General features: G+C 39.0%; 1 protein-coding gene across 2 annotated transcripts in view; it reads right to left on the reverse strand.

Moving 5' to 3' along the window:
* Positions 1 to 13338, reverse strand: part of hhatlb (hedgehog acyltransferase like, b) — a 43250-nt gene that overhangs the window by 16135 nt on the left and 13777 nt on the right. For both annotated transcript variants that reach the window (XM_029755071.1, XM_029755070.1), the window contains exons 5-7: positions 12415 to 12609; positions 2046 to 2255; positions 1519 to 1690 (exon numbers count right to left, since the gene is read on the reverse strand). In XM_029755071.1, coding sequence (XP_029610931.1) covers positions 1519 to 1690; positions 2046 to 2255; positions 12415 to 12609 — 577 coding nt within the window. The remainder of the gene's footprint in view (positions 1 to 1518; positions 1691 to 2045; positions 2256 to 12414; positions 12610 to 13338) is intronic.

Here is a 13338-nt window from a genome sequence, read left to right on the forward strand (position 1 = left end):
GACCTACAGCCCAGTCAGACATGTTACTGTTACAGACCTACAGCCCAGTCAGTCATGTTACAGACCTACAGCCCAGTCAGACATGTTACAGACCTACAGCCCAGTCAGTCATGTTACTGTTACAGACCTACAGCCCAGTCAGACATGTTACTGTTACAGACCTACAGCCCAGTCAGACATGATACTGTTACAGACCTACAGCCCAGTCAGACATGTTACAGACCTACAGCCCAGTCAGACATGTTACTGTTACAGACCTACAGCCCAGTCAGACATGATACTGTTACAGACCTACAGCCCAGTCAGTCATGATACTGTTACAGACCTACAGCCCAGTCAGACATGATACAGACCTTCAGCCCAGTCAGACATGATACTGTTACAGACCTACAGCCCAGTCAGACATGATACTGTTACAGACCTACAGCCCAGTCAGACATGTTACAGACCTACAGCCCAGTCAGACATGATACAGACCTACAGCCCAGTCAGACATGATACTGTTACAGACCTACAGCCCAATCAGACATGATACTGTTACAGACCTACAGCCCAGTCAGACATGTTACAGACCTACAGCCCAGTCAGACATGATACAGACCTACAGCCCAGTCAGACATGTTACTGTTACAGACCTACAGCCCAGTCAGTCATGATACTGTTAATATACCTACAGCCCAGTCAGACATGATACTGTTACAGACCTACAGCCCAGTCAGACATGTTACTGTTACAGACCTACAGCCCAGTCAGACATGTTACAGACCTACAGCCCAGTCAGACATGTTACTGTTACAGACCTACAGCCCAGTCAGACATGATACTGTTACAGACCTACAGCCCAGTCAGACATGTTACTGTTACAGACCTACAGCCCAGTCAGTCATGATACTGTTACAGACCTACAGCCCAGTCAGACATGTTACTGTTACAGACCTACAGCCCAGTCAGACATGTTACTGTTACAGACCTACAGCCCAGTCAGACATGTTACTGTTACAGACCTACAGCCCAGTCAGTCATGATACTGTTACAGACCTACAGCCCAGTCAGACATGATACTGCTACAGACCTACAGCCCAGTCAGACATGATACTGTTACAGACCTACAGCCCAGTCAGACATGTTACACACCTACAGCCCAGTCAGACATGTTACTGTTACAGACCTACAGCCCAGTCAGACATGATACTGTTACAGACCTACAGCCCAGTCAGACATGTTAGTGTTACAGACCTACAGCCTAGTCAGACATGTTACTGTTACAGACCTACAGCCCAGTCAGACATGTTGCAGACCTACAGCCCAGTCAGACATGATACAGACCTACAGCCCAGTCAGACATGTTACAGACCTACAGCCCAGTCAGTCATGATACTGTTACAGACCTACAGCCCAGTCAGACATGATACTGTTACAGACCTACAGCCCAGTCAGACATGATACTGTTACAGACCTACAGCCCAGTCAGACATGTTACTGTTACAGACCTACAGCCCAGTCAGACATGATACAGACCTACAGCCCAGTCAGACATGTGTTTCAGCAGCTTCATGTCCGTGGGGATGCTCAGGATGTACAGGAAGTGGAAGAGGATGTCCACTGTTAATATAGCCCCCAGGTGAACGAGGCCCTGCAGAGATATGTTCCATATCGCCCCCTCCTTACGGGTCAGGTCAGCCTTGTTGGCCTGGAGGAGAGACACACACACACACACGCACGCACGCACGCACGCACAGGTAAGTTTAGCCTGTAGATGACAGGAGACACCAAGACTGTCAGTCACTGATGCTCTCTGCATTTTGCATATGATATTATTTGTGCATTTACATGATATGTACCTGAACAAAGCACTGAGTCCATAGGTTACTTGATGTTTACCTGAGTCCATAGGTTACTTGATGTTTACCTGAGTCCATAGGTTACTTGATGTTTACCTGAGCAAAGCACTGAGTCCATAGGTTACTTGATGTTTACCTGAATCCATAGGTAACTTGATGTTTACCTGAGCAAAGCACTGAGTCCATAGGTTACTTGATGTTTACCTGAGCGTAGAACTTGTCGAAGGTCATGATGGGTCCGAAGAAGAAGAAGGGTAGGTAAAAGTTATACTTGAGGAGTTCCAGGATGCTGTAGTTTCCTTCTTTCTTCTCACAGTTCTCCAGAGCAAAACTCATACAGCGCATGATGGTGAACCCACAACCGCCGTAGAACAGGACGGAACGGAGCTCAAAATCCCCCGTCACAAAACCAGCCTGGTGGAGAGGGAGAGGAAGAGGAGTAGGGAGTGGAAAGAGAGGAAGAGAACGGTTAGAGGGGAGGAGGAAGAGGATAGAGAGGAAGAGGAGGGTTAGAGAGGAAGAGGAGGGTTAGGAGGGTTAGAGAGGAGTAGTGAAGCAAGGAGTGGAAAGAGAGGAAGAGGGGGGTTAGAGAGGAGGAAGGAGAGGAAGAGAACGGTTAGAGGGGAGGAGGAAGAGGATAGAGAGGAAGAGGAGGGTTAGAGAGGAAGAGGAGGGTTAGGAGGGTTAGAGAGGAGTAGTGAAGCAAGGAGCTGAAAGAGAGGAAGAGAACGGTTAGAGGGGAGGAGGGAGAGGATAGAGAGGAAGAGGAGGGTTAGAGAGGAAGAGGAGGGTTAGAGGGGAGGAGGGAGAGGAAAGAGAGGAAGAGGAGGGTTAGAGGGGAGGAAGGAGAGGAAAGAGAGGAAGAGGGGGGTTAGAGGGGAGGAAGGAGAGGGAGAGGAAAGAGAGGAAGAGGAGGGTTAAAGGGGAGGGGGGAGAGGAAAGATGAAGAGGGGGGTTAGAGAGGTGCAGGGAGAGGAAAGATGAAGAGGGGGGTCAGAGAGGGGCAGGGAGAGGGAAGAGGAGGGTTAGAGGGGAGGACGGAGAAAGAGAGGAAGAGGAGGGTTAGAGGGGAGGAAGGAGAGGAAAGAGAGGAAGAGGAGGGTTGTAGGAGAGGACAGAGAGGGAGAGGAAGAGGAGGGTTAGAGTGGTAGTACAACATTACAGTTTTAGTATAGTAATAGTATAGTGGTATTATAGTAGTAGTATAGCAGCAGCGTAGTAATAATATAGTAGCAGCATAGCAATGGTATAGTAATGGTATAGTGGTTGCATGGTAACAGTAATGGAGAAGTATAGTGATAGTATAGCAGCAGTATAGTAGTAGTACAGTGGTAGCATATCAATAGTATAGTAACGGTACGGAAATAGCATAGCGGTATAGTAGTAGTACAGTCATAGTATAGTAACGGTTTAGTAATAGCAGCATAGTAGTACAATAATAGTATAGTGGTGGTATAGTAATAGTATAGTAATGGTATAGTGGTAGCATAGTAGTAGTGCAGAAATACTATTTTATTTCATTTGTATCTTTATTTAACCAGGCAAGTCAGTTAAGAACAAATTCTTATTTTCAATGACGGCCTAGGAACAGTGGGTTGATCAGGGGCAGAACGACAGATTTGTACCTTGTGAGCTCGGGGATTTGGCTACGCTATAGGCTACGCTTTAGTGCTAGCATAGTAATAGTATAGTAGCAGTAAAGTAATAGTATAGTAATAGTGTAGTGGCAGCATAGTAATAGTATAGTATAGTAATAGTATAGTGAAGCATAGCAATTGTATAGTAGCAGCGTATTAATAGTATATTAATAGTATAGTGGTAGCATAATAAAGGTATAGTGGTAGCATATTAATAGTATAGTGGTAGCATAGTAATAGTATAGTGTAGCATAGTACTGGTATAGTGGTAGCATATTAATAGTATAGTGGTAGCATATTAATAGTATAGTGGTAACATAGTAATGGTATAGTGGTAGCATAATAAAGGTATAGTGGTAGTATATTAATAGTATAGTGTAGCATAGTAATGGTATAGTGTAGCATATTAATAGTATAGTGTAGCATAGTAATGGTATAGTGGTAGCATATTAATAGTATAGTGGTAACATAGTAATGGTCTAGTGGTAGCATATTAATAGCATAGTGGTAGCATAGCAATAGTATAGTGTAGCATATTAATAGTATAGTGTAGCATAGTAATAGTATAGTGTAGCATATTAATAGTATGGTGTAGCATAGTAATAGTATGGTGTAGCATATTAATGGTATAGTGGTAGTATGGTAGTAGTGTAGTGTCAGCATAGTACTAGTATAGTGGTAGTAATAGTATAGTGTAGCATATTAATAGTATGGTGTAGCATATTAATAGTATGGTGTAGCATATTAATAGTATGGTGTAGCATATTAATAGTATAGTGGTAGTAATAGTATAGTAATAGTATAGTGGTAGTATAGTAATAGTATAGTGGTAGCATAGTAATAGTATAGTAGCAGCAGTAGTAATAGTGATAGTATAGTGGTAGTATAGTGATAGTATAGTGGTAGCATAGTAATAGTATAGTGGTAGCATAGTAATAGTATAGTAGCAGCAGTAGTAATAGTGATAGTATAGTGGTAGCATAGTAATAGTATAGTAGCAGCAGTAGTAATAGTGATAGTATAGTGGTAGTATAGTGATAGTATAGTGGTAGCATAGTAATAGTATAGTAGCAGCAGTAATAATAGTGATAGTATAGTGGTAGCATAGTAATAGTATAGTAGCAGCAGTAGTAATAATGATAATATAGTGGTAGTATAGTGATAGTATAGTGGTAGCATAGTAATAGTATAGTAGCAGCAGTAGTAATAATGACAGTATAGTGGTAGCATAGTAATAGTATAGTAGCAGCAGTAGTAATAGTGATAGTATAGTGGTAGCATAGTAATAGTATAGTAGCAGCAGTAGTAATAGTGATAGTATAGTGGTAGTATAGTAGTAGTATAGTGGTAGCACAGTAATAGTATAGTAGCAGCAGTAATAATAGTGATAGTATAGTGGTAGTATAGTGATAGTATAGTGGTAGCATAGTAATAGTATAGTAGCGGCAGTAGTAATAATGCTAGTATAGTGGTAGCATAGTAATAGTATAGTAGCAGCAGTAGTAATAGTGATAGTATAGTGGTAGTATAGTGATAGTATAGTGGTAGCATAGCAATAGTATAGTGGTAGCATAGTAATAGTATAGTAGCAGCAGTAGTAATAGTGATAGTATAGTGGTAGCATAGTAATAGTATAGTAGCAGCAGTAGTAATAGTGGTAGTATAGTGGTAGCAAATTCTTATTTTCAATGACGGTCTGGGTTAACTGCCTTGTTCAGGAGCAGAATGACAGATATTGGCCTTCCGGTTACTAGTCCAATGCTCTAACCACTAGGCTATAGTGGTAGCATAGTACTGGTATAGTAGCAGCATAGTAATAGTATAGTAGCAGTATAGTAATAGTATAGTAGCAGTATATTAATAGTACATTGGTATCACAGCAATAGTATAGTAACAGTGTAGTAATAGCACAGCAGTATAGTAGTAAAGAAATAGTATAGTGGTAGTATAGCAGTAGTATAGTAATGGTGTAGTGGTAGCATGGTAATAGTACTGTAGCAGTATAGTGATAGTATAATGGTAGCATGGCAATAGCATAGTAGTATAACACAACTGCAGCCATAGTATGGTTGTAGTATAGTAATAGTATAGTGATTGCATAGTAATACAATTGCAGAAAAGTGGTAGTACAGTAGTAGTATAGTAGTAGCACAGTCATAGTATAGTGGTAATATAGTAATAGTATAGTAATTGCATAGTAATAGCACAGTAACAGTACAGTGGTAGTATAGTAATAGTATAGTGGTAGCATAGTAATATTATTGTATCAGTATAGTAATTGTATAGTAGCAGTATAGTAATAGTATAGTAATATTATAGCAGCAGTATAGTAATAGTATAGTGGTAGCATAGTAATAGTGTAGTGGTAGCATAGTAATATTATTGTATCAGTATAGTAATTGTATAGTAGCAGTATAGTAATAGTATAGTAATAGTATAGTGGTAGCATAGTAATAGTGTAGTGGTAGTATAGTAATAGTATAGTGGTAGCATAGTGATAGTATAGTGCTAAAATAGTAATAGTATAGTGGTAGCATAGTGATAGTATAGTGGTAGTATAGTAATAGTATAGTGGTAGCATAGTAATAGTGTAGTGGTAGTATAGAAATAGTATAGTGGTAGCATAGTGATAGTATAGTGGTAGTATAGTAATAGTATAGTGGTAGCATAGTAATAGTATAGTGGTAAAATAGTAATAGTATAGTGGTAGCATAGTAATAGTATATGAATAGTATAGTGCCAATATATTAATAGTGCAGTGGTATCATAGTAATAGTATAGTGGCAGCATAGTAATAGTATAGTAGCAGTGGTAGTGCTAGTATAGTAGTAGTACAGTGGTAGTATAGTAATAGTATAGTGCAGTATAGTAGCAGTTTAATACTAGTGTTGTGGCAGTATAGTATTAGTACAGGTGTAGCGTAGCAATAATATAGTAACAGTGAAGTAATAGCATAGTAGTATAGTAGCAGTACAGCAATAGTGCAGTGGTAGTATAGTAGTGGTATGGTAGCAGTGTATTAATAGTATAGTGGTAATATAGTAATATCATAGTAGTGTGTTATTAGTTCATGAATAGTATATTGATAGTATAGCAATTGCATAGTGGTGGCATAGTACTAGCATAGTAGTATAGTAGTAGTACAGTAATAGTATAGTAGTAGCACAGTGATAGTGTAGTGGTAGTATAGTAACAGTATAGAAGTATGGTACTAGTATACTGTTAGGTTCTAATATAACCTAGTAAAACTCACGGACGATTAGTAAAGCTTAAACCAGGTTTATTCACCCGTTGGGTCAATACAGGAGCATAAGACAAAGACATATTTCCACCAGTGGTAATATACCCCAATTTGAGTGGAGTCTCCTCCTTCTTTTTAAACATCTTCATTACTAGTGGGGAAGTTAAGTAATACGGGTCTCAAACTCTTCATTCTCCCTTAAGGTGACCTGACATGACCCCCTTCCTCACTAGTCCACAGCTCTCCACCATTATCATCAGTGACTGCAATCATGTGATTACCTCTCCTCTACTCAGCATCTCCCAAAGCCCCCTGGCTCCTATCCAACCTTCCTTGACCCTCCTACAGATACCCGTTAACTTACCCGTTAACTTCTGGTGTATAAAGCAGACTATAGCACTCCTCATGTCTCTAGTTTAACTGATGATTAACAATATTTAAAGTTTACAAATCCGAACCCATCAATAGTAATAGTATAGTAAGAGTATAGTACTAGTACAGTACAAATATGGTCGAAGTATAATAATAGGATAGTAGTAATATAGTAGTACTATTACATTCATAGTATAGTAGTAGCAGTATAGTAGCAGTATATTAATTTCATAGTAGTAGTATAGTGACAATAGTATATTAGTAGCAGTATAGTAGCACTATAGTAGCAATATAGTAATAGGATAGTAGTAGTACACCAATAGCATAGTAGTAGTATATTAGTAATAGTACAGTACTGGTATAATAGTAGTATAGTAGTAGTAGTATAGCTGCATCATAGTACCTGTATAACAGTAGTATAGCATCAGTATAGTAGCAGTATAGTAGTAGCTTAATAGTATAGCGTAGTATAATTTTAGTACTAGTATAGTAATAGTATAGCTGCATCATAGTACCTGTATAGCAGTAGTATAGCATCAGTATAGTAGCAGTATAGTAGTAGCTTAATAGTATAGCGTAGTAGCATTTTAGTACTAGTATAGTAATAGTACAGTTGCATCATAGTATCAGTGTAATAGTAGTATAGCAGCAGTATACTAATAGTATGGTAATAGTATAATAGTAGTATGGTAATATCACAGTGGCAGTTTAGTAGCAGTTTAGTAATAGTTTAGCAGTAGTAGAGTAGCATTATAGTAGCATTACAGCAGCAGTATAGTAGTAGTATGATAAAAGTATAGTACTAGTATGGTAATAGTATTGTAGCAGTACAGCAGCAGTATAGTACTATGATAGTAGTAGTATAGTGGTAATAGTACAGTAATAGTATATTAGTAGCAGTATGGTGGCAGCATAGTGGTGGTATAGTAATAGGATAGTAGTTGTATAGTAATAATATAGTAGTATAGTAGTAATAGTATAGTAATAGTATAGTGGTAGTGGTATAGTAGCAGTATAGTAATATATATATTTTTTCCACCTTTATTTAACCAGGTAGGCAAGTTGAGAACAAGTTCTCATTTACAACTGCGACCTGGCCAAGATAAAGCAAGCAGTTTGACATATACAACAACACAGAGTTACACATGGAGTAAAACAAACATACAGTCAATAATATAGTAGAAAAATAAGTCTATATACAATGTGAGCAAATGAGGTGAGATAAGGGAGGTAAAGGCAAAAAAGGCCATGGTGGCGAAGTAAATACAATATAGCAAGTAAAACACTGGAATGGTAGATTTGCAGTGGAAGAAAGTGCAAAGTAGAAATAGAAATAATGGGGTGCAAAGGAGCAAAATAAATAAATACAGTAGGGGAAGAGGTAGTTGTTGGGGCTAAATTATAGATGGGCTATGTACAGGTGCAGTGATCTGTGAGCTGCTCTGACAGCTGGTGCTTAAAGCTAGTGAGGGAGATAAGTGTTTCCAGTTTTAGAGATTTTTGTAGTTCGCTCCAGTCATTGGCAGCAGCGAACTGGAAGGAGAGACGGCCGAAGGAGGAATTGGCTTTGGGGGAGACCAGAGAGATATACCTGCTGGAGCAGGTGCTACAGGTGGGTGCTGCAACAGTGACCAGTGAGCGGAGATAAGGGGGGGCTTTACCTAGCAGGGACTTGTAGATGACCTGGAGCCAGTGGGTTTGGCGACGAGTATGAAGCGAGGGCCAACCAACGAGAGCGTACAGGTTGCAATGGTGGGTAGTATATGGGGCTTTGGTGACTAAACGGATGGCACTGTGATAGACTGCATCCAGTTTGTTGAGTAGGGTATCGGAGGCTATTTTGAAAATGACATCGCCGAAGTCGAGGATCGGTAGGATGGGCAATTTTACGAGGGTATGTTTGGCAGCATGAGTGAAGGATGCTTTGTTGCTAAATAGGAAGCCGATTCTAGATTTAATTTTGGAATGGAGATTCTTAATGCGAGTCTGGAAGGAGAGTTTACAGTCTAACCAGACACCTAGGTATTTGTAGTTGTCCACATATTCTAAGTCAGAGCCGTCCAGAGTAGTGATGCTGGACGGGCGAGCAGGTGCGGGCAGCAATCGATTGAATAGCATGCATTTAGTTTTACTTGTATTTAAGAGCAGTTGGAGGCCACGGAAAGAGAGTTGTACGGCATTGAAGCTCATCTGGAGGTTAGTTAACACAGTGTCCAAAGAAGGGCCAGAAGTATACAGAATGGTGTCGTCTGCGTAGAGGTGGATCAGAGACTCACCAGCAGCAAGAGCGACATCATTGATGTATACAGAGAAAAGAGTAATATGATATTAGTAGTATAGTAATAGTAAATTAGTAGTATAGTAGTAATAGCACAGTAATGGTATAGTAGTAGTATAGTAATATGATAGTAGTAGTATAGTAGTAGTATGGTAGTAATAGTACAGTAATGGCATAGTAGTGGTATAGTAGCAGTATAGTAGTGGGGAAGTAGTAGTATAATAGTAGTATAGTGATATCACAGTAGCAGTTTAGTAATAGCATGGTAGTAGTATAGTTGCATCGTGGTACCAGTATAGCGGTGGTATAGTAGTAGTATAGTAGCTGTATAGTAGTGGTATAATAGCAGTATAGTAACACAATAGCATCATTTTGGTAGTAATAGCATAGTAGTAGTATAGTGGCACTATACTAATAGTATAGTAGCAGTATAGTAGCAGTATTGTTAGAAGATAGTATCAGTATAGTAGTAATAGTACAGTAATAAAATAGTATTAGCAGTATGGTGGCAGCATAGTGGCGGTATAGTAATAGGCTAGTAGTAGTATATTAATAATAGTAGTAGTATAGTAGTAACAGTACAGTAATAGTATAGTGGTAGCGTTATAGTAGCAGTACAGTAATACGATAGTAGTAGTATAGTAATAGTATATTAGTAGTATGGTAGTAATAGTACAGTAATAGTACAGTAGTGGTATAGTAGTAGTATAGTAATATGATAGTAGTAGTATAGTAGTAGTATGGTAGTAATAGTACAGTAATGGCATAGTAATGGTATAGTAGCAGTATAGCAGCGGGGAAGTAGTAGTATAATAGTAGTATAGTGATATCACAGTAGCAGTTTAGTAATAGTATGGTAGTAGTATAGTTGCATCATAGTACCAGTATAGTGGTGGTATAGTAGCAGTTTAATAGCAGTATAGCAGCAGTATAATAGTGGTATAATAGCATTGTAGTAATAGTATAGTGGCAGTGTAGTAGCAGTATAGTAGCAGTATAGTTATAGGGTAGAAGCAGTGTAGTAGTAATAGTACAGTAATAGTATAGTAGCAGTGTAGTAGCAGTATAGTAGCAGTATAGTTATAGGGTAGAAGCAGTGTAGTAGTAATAGTACAGTAATAGTATAGTGGCAGTGTAGTAGCAGTATAGCAGTAATATAGTTATAGGGTAGTAGTATTATATTACTAGTTTAATAGTAGTATGTTAGTAATATGACAGTGGTAGTATAGTGGTGGTATAGTAGCAGTATAGTAATATGATAGTGGTAGTGTAGCAGTAATAGTATAGTAGTAGTGGTACTGTAGCAGCATAGGATAATAGTAGTACTAGTAGAGTAATATTTCAGTAATAGTATAGTAGCAGTACAATAGTAATAGTACAGTAATATTATAGTAGCAGCATAGTAGCAGTATAGTAGAGTATAGTGGCAGAATAGTAGTACAGTAATATCATAGCAGCAGTATAGTAGCATCATAGTAGAGTATAGCAGCAGTACAGTAGCAGTACGACGACAGCATAGCGGAGTATAGCAGCAGTATAGTAGAGCACATCAGCAGTATATCAGAGTATAGCAGCAGTATAGTAGAGGTATAGTAGAGCACAGCAGCAGTATCGCATCAGTATAGCATCGGTATAGAAGTAATATGGCAGCAGTATAGTGGAGTATAGCGGCGGTATAGTGGTAGTATGGCGGCAGTATAGTAGAGTATAGCAGCAGTATCGTGGTTGTGTGGTATCGGTATGGTGGTGGTATGATAGTGTAGTGGCAGTTTAGTAATGGTATAGTAGTTGTATAGTTGTATTATTGTACCCGTATAGTAGTAGTAGTAGTATAGTAGCAGTATAGTAGAAGTATAGTATTAGTATAGTAATACTATAGTGGCAGTTAGGTAATAGTTCAGCAATAGTATAATAGTCATATAGTAACATTATGGTGGCAGGATAGTAACATTATCATAGTAGTATAACAGTCATATAGTCACATTATGGGGGCAGGATAGTAACATTATAGTAGTAGTATAATAGTATATTGTAACATTATAGTAGTAGTATAACAGTCATATAGTAACATTATAGTAGTAGTATAACAGTCATATAGTAACATTATAGTAGTAGTATAACAGTCATATAGTAACATTATAGTAGTAGTATAATAGTCATATAGTAACATTATAGTAGTAGTATAACAGTCATATAGTAACATTATAGTAGTAGTATAATAGTATATTGTAACATTATAGTAGTAGTATAACAGTCATATAGTAACATTATAGTAGTAGTATAACAGTCATATAGTAACATTATAGTAGTAGTATAACAGTCATATAGTAACATTATAGTAGTAGTATAACAGTCATATAGTAACATTATAGTAGTAGTATAACAGTCATATAGTAACATTATAGTAGTAGTATAACAGTCATATAGTAACATTATAGTAGTAGTATAACAGTCATATAGTAACATTATAGTAGTAGTATAATAGTCATATAGTAACATTATGGGGGCAGGATAGTAACATTATAGTAGTAGTATAATAGTATATAATAGTATATATATTGGACACAAGATCCAAACGAAATTTGACTTCTACTTTTAACCCAACCTCTCTGAGAGACAGACATGTTTTTTGGAGCAGTGCGGGGGGGCTTCCACACTGGACGCCCGGGAGCTTTATTGAGGGGGGTTAAGTGTTTTACTCAAGGGTACAAAGGCATCTAGGATTTGATACCAGCAGCCATCCGGTTGCCAGCTCACTTCCTGTCAGATTTCTCCCCTCCGGTTGCTGGCTTGCCTCTCTAACCGTTAGGCTACCTGCCACCCAGGGGCGGCAGCGTAGCCTAGTGGTTAGAGCGTTGGGCCAGCAACCGAAAGGTTGCAAGATCGAAGCCCTGAGCTGACAAGGTAAAAATCTGTCATTCTGCCCCTGAACAAGGCAGTTAAACCACTGTTCCTAGGCCGTCATTGAAAATAAGAATTAGTTCTTAACTGACTTGCCTAGTTAAATAAATAAATAAATAATGTATTGTAGTGTATTCTTCATACCTGCCAGGATATGAATGGTTCCATCTTGAATGTGGACAGGGTGGTGAGTCCAGCTAGGAAGCAGAGCCAGCGCAGTTTAACCAGAGAGATACTGTAGAGCAGTACACAGTGGGACAGGATCAGAGTGGTGTAGGTCCAACCCATTGTGACCAGCACCGCCAGGGTACCATAACACATGTACATCAGGCTCCTATGCTGTGGACAGACAGAATCAACCAACCTGTACATTAGGGACCTATGCTGTAGGCAGACAGACAGACAGACAGACAGACAGACACACTCAACCTGTACATTAGGGACCTATGCTACAGACAGACAGACAGACAGACAGACAGACAGACAGACAGACAGACAGACAGACAGACAGACAGACAGACAGACAGACAGACAGACAGACAGACAGACAGACAGACAGACTCACTCAACCTGTACATTAGGGACCTATGCTACAGACAGACAGACAGACTCAACCTGTACATTAGGGACCTATGCTGTAGACAGACAGACAGACAGACAGACAGACTCACTCAACCTGTACATTAGGGACCTATGCTACAGACAGACAGACAGACAGACAGACAGACAGACAGACAGACAGACAGACAGACAGACAGACAGACAGACAGACAGGCTGTCCTTGATTCAGTCCTCTGGGTACGTCATGATATTAGGTGTAGTTACCTTGATTCAGTCCTTGATCTTATGCACCAATCAGAAACTGTTTTCTCTGTTCTCCAAAGTCGCAAGCATAGACAGAGCCAAATCTATGGATAGATCTTTATGTACTGTATATATTTAAACATATGGATATATATATATTTCTGAAGAGCCTTGTCCTCTATTGAATGAGTTTGCTGACAGGGCAGTTGTCACACAGACACAGCCAAGTTAGCTCTCTCTCTCTCTCTCTCTCTCTCTCTCTCT

The sequence above is a fragment of the Salmo trutta genome, chromosome 6, assembly GCF_901001165.1.
Source record: "Salmo trutta chromosome 6, fSalTru1.1, whole genome shotgun sequence".
NCBI lineage: Eukaryota > Metazoa > Chordata > Actinopteri > Salmoniformes > Salmonidae > Salmo > Salmo trutta.